Here is a 13,622-nt window from a genome sequence, read left to right as displayed (position 1 = left end):
GATGCAGTGTCCAGTGTAATAAGAGATTAGAGAAGACTGTTGCTAGACTGTTGTAGTGTTTTATTATGATGATGATGATGATGATGATGATGATGATGATGTTAGTGCTCTGTGCAGTAAAGGGTTACCTGGAGGTGTTTTGTGCAACCGGTCCCTGGTTTTCAGGAATTGTGACTGATGACATTTAGAATGAATTAAAAACACACAAAACAAATGCACTGACTCGCTTCTTTAATATCACATTAAAAACCACTGGCTTCAGTACTCCCCCCTGGGTTAGCCCTGGGCAGGCTTGAGGCACAGAGACTGAACTGCTCCTTCCTTCCATCCCTCACCCCTAAGAGAAAGGGTGCTCCCTCCAGTCCAGGGCAGGCTTGAGGCACAGAGACTGAACTGCTCCCTCCTTCCATCCCTCACCCCCTAAGAGAAAGGGTGCTCCCTCCAGTCCAGGGCAGGCTTGAGGCACAGAGACTGAACTGCTCCCTCCTTCCATCCCTCACCTGTGCTGGGATAATTACATTGTTGCTACTGCTACGATTGTCTAGGGTTTGCATGCTAAGGTTTAAATGTTAATACGCGTTGTAAGATTTAGGTATCATATAGTAATGTACATCACGCACTGGTAGTTGTTATTGTGCATGTTTCCTCTTTCTTTTAGCAGGTGCAGGAGGCCCATATAAGGGATGGAAAGATACTGACTACTAGCTAGAAAGAGGAAGTTCTCTCTATTTAGTAACCGCAAGCTGCATCCGTGACACTTCTCAGAAATGTCACCGACCTGGTTAGAATAGGTACAGCTGACAGGATGCTTGTAAATTAGATAAGTTGTTATTATTGTATATGATTGGTCTCATCTTAATCTTCCAAGCTGTTGCTATCCAACGTATACTGAGCTAAGCTTCTGTGATTGGCTCGCAATAACTGTAGGCTACAAGGTATATATTATGCTTACTGACTCTGCGTACTCAGAACTCTACTCGATGTTTTTCTAACACCACGTGTGTTGAGAGTGATCTCAGGTTTGCAAACCATTAAACTTGTTTTACTCCACCTTGTCTGTAAGGCCTGAATCTCTGTTCAAGGGTCTGGGAACGAAACTTCCACCACACACCCCCTAAGAGAACGGGTGCTCCCTCCAGTCCAGGGCAGGATTGAGGCACAGAGACTGAACTGCTCCCTCCCTCCATCCCTCACCCTCCTAAGAGAACGGGTGCTCCCTCCAGTCCAGGGCAGGCTTGAGGCACAGAGACTGAACTGCTCCCTCCCTCCATCCCTCACCCTCCTAAGAGAAAGGGTGCTCCCTCCAGTCCAGGGCAGGCTTGAGGCACAGAGACTGAACTGCTCCCTCCCTCCATCCCTCACCCCCCTAAGAGAAAGGGTGCTCCCTCCAGTCCAGGGCAGACTTGAGGCACAGAGACTGAACTGCTCCCTCCCTCCATCCCTCACCCCCCTAAGAGAAAGGGTGCTCCCTCCAGTCCAGGGCAGGCTTGAGGCACAGAGACTGAACTGCTCCCTCCCACCATCCCTCACCCCCCTAAGAGAAAGGGTGCTCCCTCCAGTCCAGGGCAGGCTTGAGGCACAGAGACTGAACTGCTTCCTCCCACCATCCCTCACCCCCCTAAGAGAAAGGGTGCTCCCTCCAGTCCAGGGCAGGCTTGAGGCACAGAGACTGAACTGCTCCCTCCCACTAAGAAACAGAAAGAGTGCTCCCTCCTAACAAGGATACAGATTTACAGTATATGCTCACACAGCTGCTTCACTAAGGAATACAAACTTGTTATGTGACTGACTCATGTGGTAGAAAATTCACAATACAAGGTATTCTCGACAATGTTAAGAACACATACTTTAATGTAATAACTTGTATTGTTCCACCCTGTAACTGTTTGTACTTTTCCACTCTGTATCTTATTCTTGCAACAAATAGCTACGTGCAGAATAATGCTGCTGTCAGCGAGGGGGGTAACCACAGCATCCTGTCTGCTAAATGTGAACGTTGACAGGTGGCAACCGATTGCAGAAGTAGAAGTTGTGAGTTATGAAGATAATTTCTGAACCACCCTTTTGACCGCCTGTTCTACTAAAAATATGTTCTCTGTCTCCTCTGTATGCAAGAGTTTCGCTCAAGTTGCTACATGCCCAACTGTCACTTAGACAGTTTGCGGAGGTACCTATAAATATCCAAGCTAGGCAAAGCTATGTGGGCTTGTTCTCTAACTGACTCTGCACTGAGTGTTGTGACTAGCTCCAGGTTTGCAAATCTTAATAAAGCTTGCTGTTTGAGAATCTACAGTCTCTCTTCCTTTCAATAGAATTTCCACGACACTCGGCTCATAAGAACTTCAGTGACGTATATATTATGTTTAAATACGTTATTTATCCGACATCGACGTGCAGCTATAAACTGCTCAGAAGTCCGCAGACTCGTTGAGGAGGGGGCTCACCTTTCACAGGTAACAGATAATAATAATAATACTGCTAGATAGATTTACATTTTTTAGATATTTATAAATATTAATACTTGCTTACTGGGATCTGAATACATGTTAGAATTCTGTATTAAAATGTGTTTTTAAAGCCATATAAATTGCCTTGGCAGTCTGCAGTCTGCAAAATGCATGTTTTTCATTGAATATAACTGAAAAATATAACTGAAAAATGAATCGGATAATGATATAGTAATTTCAATTACAGTGTTTTTTTTATTTAACAATTAAAAACAAATACGTTTTTATAAATCAACATGTTCAGATAATATTTGCAGTTATAATATATTACTGTTATAAATAAAAGTTTTAAAAACAATTCAACACCTCGTTTGTATCTACGCTTCTGTCTGTTGCCTTGCAGGGAATGTACTTTCCTCCCTAGGTAATATGGCCGGCGGTTTGCAGGCTGCCTCTCGGAGTGATTGTACAGGCGCGTCCTATCTATTCCTATCCTATCTATAATGTTTTCATGTCTCTGTTTCAGACACAGCGTCGTTTCAAAGAGAATAAGAACAACAGTCAGAAGTTAAAAACCTGGCCGAGCCCCGCAGAGTTGTTCTTCACTTATTTAAATGGTGTTGGGCACCCGTTGACGATTCAGAAAGTAAGTTCCATGTTGTTTTTAATTCATGTTTCGTTGTTTGCGACGCAGTGGTGTTGCAGATCCTGAATGAACAAGCCATGGCGAGCCTCCTCAGCAAGACCGATTCAATTAACATTCAACTCAGACCTGTGACAGAAAATCTAACGGGACAGGAAGCCTCTGCCTGCTGCTATATTATTACTGTTAGCCGCGGGTTTTTCAGCATGGTCAATTTTGTGCTCTCCTAGTGTCTGGGCTAAAGCCCGACTGAACTGAACAGCTACTGTACGAAACTACACGTAATTGTAGATTCATATTGAATATAAACTACATGGAAACGCATTGCGTGCTGAGAGATAAGCATGTCCGTATGTGTTAATGAATTTATAAAACAATGTTCTTGATTACAATAGTACTTTTTAAAAATGTTATTTTGTTTTCACTGCAGGTGCCTTAAACTAAATGATATAGACGCGGTTGTTTCTGTTATTTTGACAAAAAGGTATTTAGAGTGTATCGCGCTACAGGAGGTGGCTGAAAACCGGTGTAGGTGCAGAACGTGGTACATCATCAGAATGTGGTACTGGTACCAAAACTTGACCCGTGTGACATCAAAAAATGGTACGCTGTCAATGTTGTGATTGACTGCTGCACAAATCAGTAGGAACAAGACAAACTGTAGATCACACACAGAATCCTACATGTTTACAATGTTAGATAACACAAGCTGTTGCTCATCAGTTAGTCACATGCATTTGCTGAGCTGTGAAAAAAAAAATTAAAATTAAGTCCAAACTCAGTACATGGTACCCTGTTCAGATGGCCGTTCACTTGTTTTCTGAGGTAAATCATCTGCACATGCCTGGGTAAGCGCAGTACATGGTGCACCATTGTTAGGAGGGATCACAGTACAAAGTATTGCATTATAAAATATCACATTACAGAATATCATAATACAGGTAAGAGCAGTTATGAACGTACAGTGAGATCAAATTCAAGTAAGAGCAGAATAAAGAATACAGTAAAGAGCGAGTTCCACTGAGAGCAGCTAAAACAGTAAATATCTGCTTACATGAGTAAAGTCCAGTAAGAACACATAGTAAGAATGATACATGGATGAGAATGATTTCAAATAAGAGCAATTACAAACAAAAGTGAGTACGGTTACCTATAAGAGTAAAACCAGATACAAGACATGGGAAGTAGTTATAGTTAGGAGCAGTAGTTGAACGCAGCAAGGTATGGAGCAGTTCAGTGCAAGTACAAGCTGATGCAAGTACTGGAACAACTGGGTGCCATATAGTCCAGTGTAGTGGAGAGTTGTGAGGTTTACAGATGCTGTCTGAACAGGTGTGTCTTGAGGAGGTGCTGGAAGGTGGTCAGGGACTGAGCAGTCCTGATATCACTGGGAGGCAAGGGTGGAGATGGAGCGGGCTCTGGAGGCAGAGGGGGGGGGGGGAGCAAATCTGACGGAGGTGGAGGTGGCGAGCAGGGGGTGCAGGGAGAAATGATAGTCTGGAGATAGGAGAAAGCAGAAAGGTCAAGACAGCGATAGGTGAGTACAAGAGTTTTGAATTGGATGCGAGCAGCGATAGGGAGCCAGTGCAGAGAACAGAGCAGCGGTGTAGCGTGGGAGAAACACGGAAGGGAAAAGACAAGGCGAGCAGCAGAGTTTTGGATGAGCTGGAGCGGACGGATAGCAGAGGCAGGGAGGTCAGCCAGGAAAGAGTTGCAGTAGTCAAGGCAGGACAGTACCAGGGCATGGAGCTGTGTGGAGTAGCCGTTGAGGAAGGGGCGAATTCTGTATATGTAGCTGAGGAAGAAGCGACAGGAGCGTGCCAGAGTAGAGTTGTGCTGAGAGTAGGAGAGGGAGGGGTCGAGGGTGACACCGAGGTTCTTGGTGGATTCAAGAGGAATAGAGATAGAGAGATCAGCGGTGGGGGAGGAAGAGGGGGAGGTCTGATTTGGAGAGGTAGAGATACGGGAGGAAATGTCGGTCAGAGGGGGGAAAGGAGAGGAAGATTTGCACTGGGACCTTTGCTAGAATGTCGGGATGCCTGATCACCATATATACAGTGCCTTGCAAAAGTATTCAGACCCCTGACCAATTCTTTCATATTACTGAATTTCAAATGGTACATTGAAATTTCGTTCTGTTTGATATTTTATTTTAAAACACTGAAACTCAAAATCAATTATTGTAAGGTGACATTGGTTTTATGTTGGGAAATATTTTTAAGAAAAATAAAAAACTGAATACAGTACTCCCCCTGTGCCAGGCAGAAATAAATGCAAGAACCAAACAAAACCAATGGGAACACAATCCTAAGGAAAGGTTTTATTAGGATATACAGCCAAAGGTTAGATTAGGGAGTGAAACATTTAGAGGGGAATTGAACTGGGCGGAAGAAACTATAATGAAGTGTAGGAAAATAAATCTGACAAATTGATTTTTTTTTAATCAAAAATACTTTATATGTATAAAAGAAAATATTGTTAATACAATCGTATAAACATTAGATACAAGCTAGCAAAGACGCGCAGGTCACAGCTTGCCCTGATGTATACGTTTGTATCGTAACACAGACGTCCGTGGAGTCAAATCACAGAATTGACTGACAATTCAAACAAAAACATTACATTAAATACTATGAATATATCAGCATTTCCACCCCATTTCTTATACTCTCTTCCAATCAGTATGGATCCACCCTGCGATCACACACCTTCAACACACCTTCTGGGAAGAGGGGAGGGGGGAATCGCCCAAATCTATCACATTCTACAGTGCGTCACATTTAAGCATTTTACTGACTATCTTAACCTAATCTGTTAGAAACTGTTTCAAATGAGTCCTTTGTTTGTGGTGTTGTGTTTTCACACTGTGTCTCCACTCCTCCACACATCTTGATAAGACACCTGCTAACTTTGGCACTCTGCCCAGACGCCAAGATACGAGAGACTGCAGATGTCTTGCTTAGCTAGTTACATGTGATTTAAGCTGTATCAAAATATTAAAATAAAACTTTAACATAGAAGCAAAGAAACTTATAATCAAATACATAATTAATACTTTATGCTTAATGTCATCTCCTACTATATATATATATATATATATATATATATATATATATATATATATATATATATATATATATATATATATAAATTAGTGCATTGGTCCCCAAAAATAGGTATTTTTTTGAAATGTATTAACTTGCATCAAGATCAGCTGCACCGTATTTTAGTTTTGTTTTGAGACCACTGATGCTTTTCGAGAAAGATGCTGCTGCAGATTTCAACATTCCCACAAGCACATTGAAAACCATTCTGAAATAACGGGATACAATAATACAGGCCTGTGAACAGCAAACTGGATGCAAGTCGTCAGCGTTTCTGATTTGCTCAATACCTGATGCTGAGGACGCCTTGCTTCTGTGCTTTAAAAATGCCTGTGATCAGAATGTGCCTGAATCTGGATTCACTATGAGACACACCCTGAGGAATGAGCACAGCAGCTGGGACATGCACATTTCAACTGCAGTTCATTTGCCATGTATACTTTTTAAAAGTTCACTTACAGCTGTATTTTCAATAGAATGCACAGTATACATTGATATGCTTTTCATTGTACTGTAATTGAGATTTGATTTCAGTCTTCCTGTAACTTCAGTAAAAACTCACAGCCTGGCCTGGACTCCTGATAAAAAAAGAATTACTGATGAGACCCATTATTTTGCTGGTCCCTTGACATTCATATTAATATTCATATTAATAAGTATTTCGTACTCAAACCTAATGCCAGACAATATTATTCTCCATATGCGCCACATAAATGACCACAAGTTAAGGTGAACATATGGCTTCATGGTCACCGGGACAAATTGCTAAGATGAATATTGTTGCTTAATTACTGTGGGAATCAAACAAGTAATACATATCAGCTGTTCACTATTCCTCCCTCTGTACATATCAGCTGTTCACTATTCCTCCCTCTGTACATATCAGCTGTTCACTGTTCCTCCCTCTGTACATATCAGTTGTTCACTATTTCTCCTTCTGTACATATCAGCTGTTCACTATTACTCCCTCTGTATATATCAGCTGTTCACTATTCCTCCCTCTGTACATATCAGCTGTTCACTATTCCTCCCTCTGTACATATCAGCTGTTCACTATTCCTCCCTCTGTACATATCAGCTGTTCACTATTCCTCTCTCTGTACATATCAGCTGTTCACTATTCCTCCCACCGATCAGAGGGAGTGAACAACTGGAATCAATAAAATAAAAATATATTTTTCATAAGCATTTTATTCCTTATTATTATTATTATTATTATTATTATTATTATTATTATTGCTGTGTAGTGTAATTAAGGTGTAATGCTTAATTTCCACATTAATCTCTTAGTTAAAGGGTATCTTTAAAATCCTGTCCTGTCTCAGTGTCCCTATGACCATGGAGTAATATAGTCGCCCTGCCAGTCCTATTTCTAAATGCTAATGTAACACACAATTAAATAATAGGTTAAATACTGAGTGACATTTGCTTTCAGGTAAAGTTAATTGTATCTTATGCAAGTCTTACTAGATAAATGTCAATCTATTCTAATTGAACTAATGAACACAAGCTTTACTACATTAAACCGTTACACACAAAGCCTGGCCAGCCTGTTTAAGATGTAACTCGAAAGCCCTTGCAAATAGCAGATCCAATGAACAAACAAATACAACTTGTCTTAAATATTCCTGGATGTTCGATCAAAAATCCCAGAAAAAACCCATTCATCTAGTATAGGGAGGAGTTGCAATGCTAAATCCATTAACAAAGGTCCATATTTTCACCTGCTCCAAAAATATTTTTAACATTTCAGCCTGCCCAGTACAAAATCCAAATAAATAACAATTGCATCAAGTTGGTGCAAAAAAAACGCCATTTAGAAATAAAACAAAAACTATCTTGTAGTATGTGGTTCAGCAGATTAAAAAAAAAAAAAGACTTTAACATTGCAGTCTCGTCCAAAAGACAATGTGCAAGAAAAAGTTGAAAGTTCCCCAGACCACGCCTCCAGCAGGAAGAACTGGAGCGCTGGCCGCCCGCCCATGAAACCTGCCCGCTGTCAATCATTCTGCTGCAGACTCGAGGAGCCCTTCCTCTTTATAACTGAAGTGGTCTACACATTAAGAGTGTGAACCCAGTAAGGTGGTACACGTGAATACAAATATATTGAACTTCCATTCATGAAGAGATGTTATTTAAATGTGAGTACTGGAGTAATACATGAGTGCTCGAGTTATTATAATTATTTAGAGTACTCTTACCCCGGGGTTCCCAGCTCTGGTCCTGGTCACCCCCTGTGCCTGCTGGTTTTCATTCCAGCTTAACCACACCCTTCATTGAACTGATCATTTGCTTAATTAGACCTGTTTAATTGTTGCAGAGTTCAAGTTACTTATAAAATGGTATAGGTAACTTGAAATATTTAACTGTTAACAGCTGAAAACAATTAAAAAGGTCTAATTAAGTAAATTAATGCTCTAACCCACCCCTAGTATATATAATATATAAAAAAGTAACTATAACAAAACTAATACAAATATACTAGAACAGTGTGCACAAAATAATTCTACCATGACTAATATAGCACTTCCTTAATGCGCTTTACTTGCTCTTATCTGCCCCCTATTTTACTGCATTTAATCCTGTTCTTCAGAGTACTGTAATCTGTCACAAGTGTTATTTAATCTGTAGTATTTTGCATTTAATCGTATCCTGATGTAACTATCACTGACACTGTCATCTGCTCTGATATTGATTCGTATTTTGTATTATACTTCTACTTACTAGAACTGAAGTCATTGTATTTTATCTTGCTCTTAATTGTATTAATACTTGTACTGTGATTCTTGAAATGTATTTTTGTTTACGACTGTAAGTCGCACTGGATAAGGGCGTCTGCTAAGAAATAAATAATAATAATAATAATAATAATAATAATAATAATAATAATAAAATAAATTGAGTAAGCTTTTTCAACAGAAAAAATCCTGTGGTATTATAAACTTATTACAAAAAATTATGTGTTCCTTCAATAGTAAAGCCACTCCTGCTATAATGCCAGATTGTGTCTGTCCTTGAATGCCCTTCATAACACTGTAATTAAATAAATCAATGATTTTCTTTTTTCGGCAGAATCCTGTGTGCTGCCATGGACAGTGTGAAGATGGAATCTGTCCAGATTAAAGAGGGGTTCCCTGAACTTGAACTGGTCCCCATTAGAGTGGAGTTCTCTGGGCTGGCTTCCCTCCCCATTAAACAGGAGCTCTGTGAGATGCAATGTGACAGCAGTCAGCCAGAGGTCTGTGAGATTAAAGCTGAACACAAAGAATTGGAGATCCCCCAGACAGAAGAACCCCTTCCTGTGAAACAAGAAGAGGTGCTGGAAACTGTCCGTATTAAACATGAGCCGCCTGAAGTAGAGTTTGAGCAAATGGAACCAGTGAAGGAAGAATCCGAGGACTTCAAACCAAACATCCCTGAGCTGGAGCCTGTACGCCTGCGGGAGTGTAGCGTGGTGCTGGAGAGAATCTGCATCAGAGAGCAAGGCGCTGGAGAGGAAGGCTCTCCCAACAGCACGCAAGGAGGTGGAAAGGAAGACGGGCGCTCCCATTCAGAATGCAGTCTAGCAGGTGAGTGACTCCCAGTAGCTGTGACATTGTCATTCTAGATTGCGTGATATCCACAGTGTGGTTGAGAGGGAGGGAGCATATTGGTTGGAGTACTTTTAAAACCTGTCCAATCAGAATACTGATCTAAAAATGACTAATCCTTTTGAACACTTTAAAAGTAAATGGTATTTACTCTGGTCCCTCCGCAGTCAGATACGCGACAGGTTACTCGATTTGTATTTGATTTACCCCAAGATTTGGAAAAACTCCTAAAATACCATAAGAGAGATATAATTGTAATCTAATGCTGATATATTTGTAATTTGGGTTTGTCAGGGGCAATAGACCTGAAACATTACAGGAGAACTTCACAGTCAGATTTTGATCCCAGGGCTCAGTTTCACCAGCATCAGTCTTTATTGACTTTGCTTTCACACAGAAAGGCTTTAAGTTTAACTTTGCATTTTTAAACTGGTGTAACCCAGAGTAAACCCCACAGCTAAAATGCACATACTTTAATCCAGGGGTTCCAAACAGCACCACCTTCGGGCCGCGGGTGCAATGACATTCTATGTGTTTTTTTCTATTAATAGCGATAAGCAGGCGTCGGCAGCAGCTGTAATTATAGAAAAATAAAGTGTAGCAAGGGAGTATCGGCGGACTGTCAATCAAAGCAGAAATTCACAAATCAGAGCTAACAGATTGCCTTCCTGTAGGCGGGATGTAGAGCGAGAGCTCTGACAATAGGGCGGTGTTGAGGTCATGTGATCGCTCTGCTGGCAGATGTAAAAAGTGTGTTCAGTATTCATAACATTACAATATGTCGAATCCGCTACCAAAGAATATGTTTTGCAATGTATAAAGAACAGAAAAGGCAGCTGCAGGAGTTTGAATGCATTTGTACCGCGGGCTCAGCTTTGAGGAGCTGGAATGGGTTTTTTTCTTTTGTAGAAACGTTTTCATACTAACTTTTATAATAACATTCATTTACAATTGATGCCAATGATGAATACGTTTTTGTCACTAAGTAGCTATTAACATTTAAAATATTGCGTGCTTTGATGTATGTTTCAATATTAACCAAATCAAGTTATGAATCAAACTGATAAGTCTTGTTGCATACCGGTAATTGATTTATTAAAATGCTCGTTCACAGACGTCTTAAAATAACGCTAGAATATTTTTTGTTGAAACATAATAATTATAATTATACAAAGGTACCTAATTTAAAAGGTTGATAAAAACATCTGTTTAATCTTTGCAATTTATTGTATTCACTAAAATTAAAGTGTTTGAATTTTTAACTCTGTGCATATTCTATTATGATTTCCATCTGTCACAATATTTATTCAAATGAATAAAGGACAGTTTAGATTAGCTTTATTTATAATGTTACAGGTTTAAACATAGAAAATGTTTTTAATTTGACATTTTCCCAAGGAGTGCTAATAGTGGGCCGCAGTGCCTGATGCAGCTGAACAGGTGGGCCTCGGGGGGGTAAAAAAAATTGGGAACCCCTGCTTTAATCCACTCCTCCACCCAGCCACATGCCCGAAGCCTACCAGCAGTCCCTCTTACTTTCTTTCCTGTTCATATTTTCCAGGTTCCAGTCCAGCAGCTAAAGCGAGGGCGGGCGGTGGAGAATATCCTGACTGTGGGAAAGGTTTCATTCGCTTAGGAAACCTGAAAACACACCAGCAAATTCACACAGGAGAAAAACCGTATCGCTGCTCTGACTGTGGGAAGAGTTTCATTCGCTTAGGAAACCTGAAAACACACCAGCAAATTCACACAGGAGAGAAACCGTATTGCTGCTCTGACTGTGGGAAGAGTTTCAGTGTGTTGCAAAACCTGAAAAAACACCAGCGAATTCACACAGGAGAGAAACCGTATTGCTGCTCTGACTGTGGGAAGAGTTTCAGGGAAAGAGGAAACCTGAGAAATCACGAGCGAATTCACACAGGAGAGAAACCGTATTGCTGCTCTGACTGTGGGAAGAGGTTCAGTCACTCAGTATCCCTGAAAACACACCAGCAAATTCACACAGGAGAGAAACCGTACTGCTGCTCTGACTGTGGGAAGAGTTTCAGTCAGTCAGGAGCCATGAAAAAACACCAGCGAATTCACACAGGAGAGAAACCATATTGCTGCTCTGACTGTGGTAAGAGTTTCAGTCTGTTAGGACACCTGAAATCACACCAGCAAATTCACACAGGAGAGAAACCGTATCACTGCTCTGACTGTGGGAAGAGTTTCAGAGTTTCAGAACAACTGAAAAGACACCAGCGAATTCATACAGGAGAGAAACCGTATTGCTGCTCTGACTGTGGGAAGAGTTTCAGAGTTTCAGAACAACTGAAAAGACACCAGCGAATTCATACAGGAGAGAAACCGTATTGCTGCTCTGACTGTGGGAAGAGTTTCAGAGTTTCAGAACATCTGAAATCACACCAGCGAATTCATACAGGAGAGAAACCGTATCACTGCTCTGACTGTGGGAAGAGTTTCAGTCAGTTAGCAGCCCTAAGAAATCATGAGCGAATTCACACAGGAGAGAAACCGTATCACTGCTCTGACTGTGGGAAGAGTTTCAGTCTGTTAGGAAACCTGAAAACACACCATCAAATTCACACAGGAGAGAAACCGTATTGCTGCTCTGACTGTGGAGAGAGTTTCAGAGAAAGAGGAACCCTGACAAAACATGAGCGAATTCACACAGGAGAGAAACCGTATAGCTGCTCTGACTGTGGGAAGAGTTTCAGTCAGTTAAGTAACCTCAAACAACACACCAGCAAACTCACACAGGAGTGAAATTGTATCAGTGCTCTGACTGTGGGAACAGTTTCAACAAGTTAGGACATCTTCAAACACACCAGTGAATTCACACTGGAGACAAACCCTAAGGACCATGTTCATTCAGAAAGAAACATTACCTTACATCAGCGCTCCAGATAAGGTTTAGCGTCTGGGAGTAATTTACCCTCTAATTTTAACACAGAGAGTAAAATGTATTTTCAGTGGGTAAAATGCAACATTTCTTTGAAGTCCTGAGTAATGATAAATACTGTACAATCGTTGATGCTAATGGGCAGGCATTAAAAAAGCCTTCCATTTTAACTGCAGTGTTTCTTTGAACTACGGCACAACCACAGCTCTACAAGGTTCTTTATCGGCTTTATCGCATTTTTTTTCCAGGTATCACACTGACTCTGCAAATCAATTACATTATATTTTAACATGAACCTCTTTTGCGATACAGACGTACCTGGCACGTCATGATTAAAAACATGGTTAAAAATGTTTAAAAAAAATATATGAATCTGGATTGCTGTTTTTTCACTCGGGGTCGCTCATCGAGGAGTTATTACACAACATATTAATGTCATTATATTACATAAATAAAATATATTTGATGTGATGCAGTTGTTAAATGTAATTTACAGCCTGTTTGAATGCAAGCAGTGGCCATCTATGGCTTCCACTGGAAACATCCAGAATGAATTTAAAACAATCTGTGTGTAACTTTTGTTTTCTTTTCAATGAGGATTGATAATAAAAAAAGTTTACCTTTTGATTATTAGCTGTTTTATCGAGCTGTGCTTCATGAAATCAGCTTTGAAGTAACATACAACTATTTGTCTATGTCTTGTTTTGTTCATGTGACAGAGAGGAAGATACTTCCTGCTCCTGACTGTCATCGTGTGACACCATTGTAATGTACAGAGTGTGTGGGAGCTACTGTATCATCGTGTGACACCATTGTAATGTACAGAGTGTGTGGGAGCTACTGTATCATCGTGTGACACAATTATAATGTACAGAGTGTGTGGGAGCTACTGTATCATCGTGTGACACCATTGTAATGTACAGAGTGTGTGGG

General features: G+C 40.6%; 1 protein-coding gene across 1 annotated transcript; it reads left to right on the top strand.

The window, feature by feature from the left end:
• Nucleotides 1-1,030: 1,030 nt before the first annotated feature.
• Nucleotides 1,031-13,314, top strand: LOC117434240 (zinc finger protein ZFP2-like). Its single transcript, XM_059011056.1, has 4 exons — nt 1,031-2,453; nt 2,974-3,093; nt 9,267-9,763; nt 11,346-13,314. Exons 3-4 carry the CDS (start codon nt 9,283-9,285, stop codon nt 12,551-12,553), a joined length of 1,689 nt encoding a protein of 562 aa, XP_058867039.1. The 5' UTR covers nt 1,031-2,453; nt 2,974-3,093; nt 9,267-9,282; the 3' UTR covers nt 12,554-13,314.
• The last annotated feature ends 308 nt before the right edge of the window (nt 13,315-13,622 follow it).

This window comes from Acipenser ruthenus, chromosome 41 (genome assembly GCF_902713425.1).
Source record: "Acipenser ruthenus chromosome 41, fAciRut3.2 maternal haplotype, whole genome shotgun sequence".
NCBI lineage: Eukaryota > Metazoa > Chordata > Actinopteri > Acipenseriformes > Acipenseridae > Acipenser > Acipenser ruthenus.
Note: the sequence above shows the minus strand (reverse complement) of the source record. Positions and strands in the feature narration are given on the sequence as shown.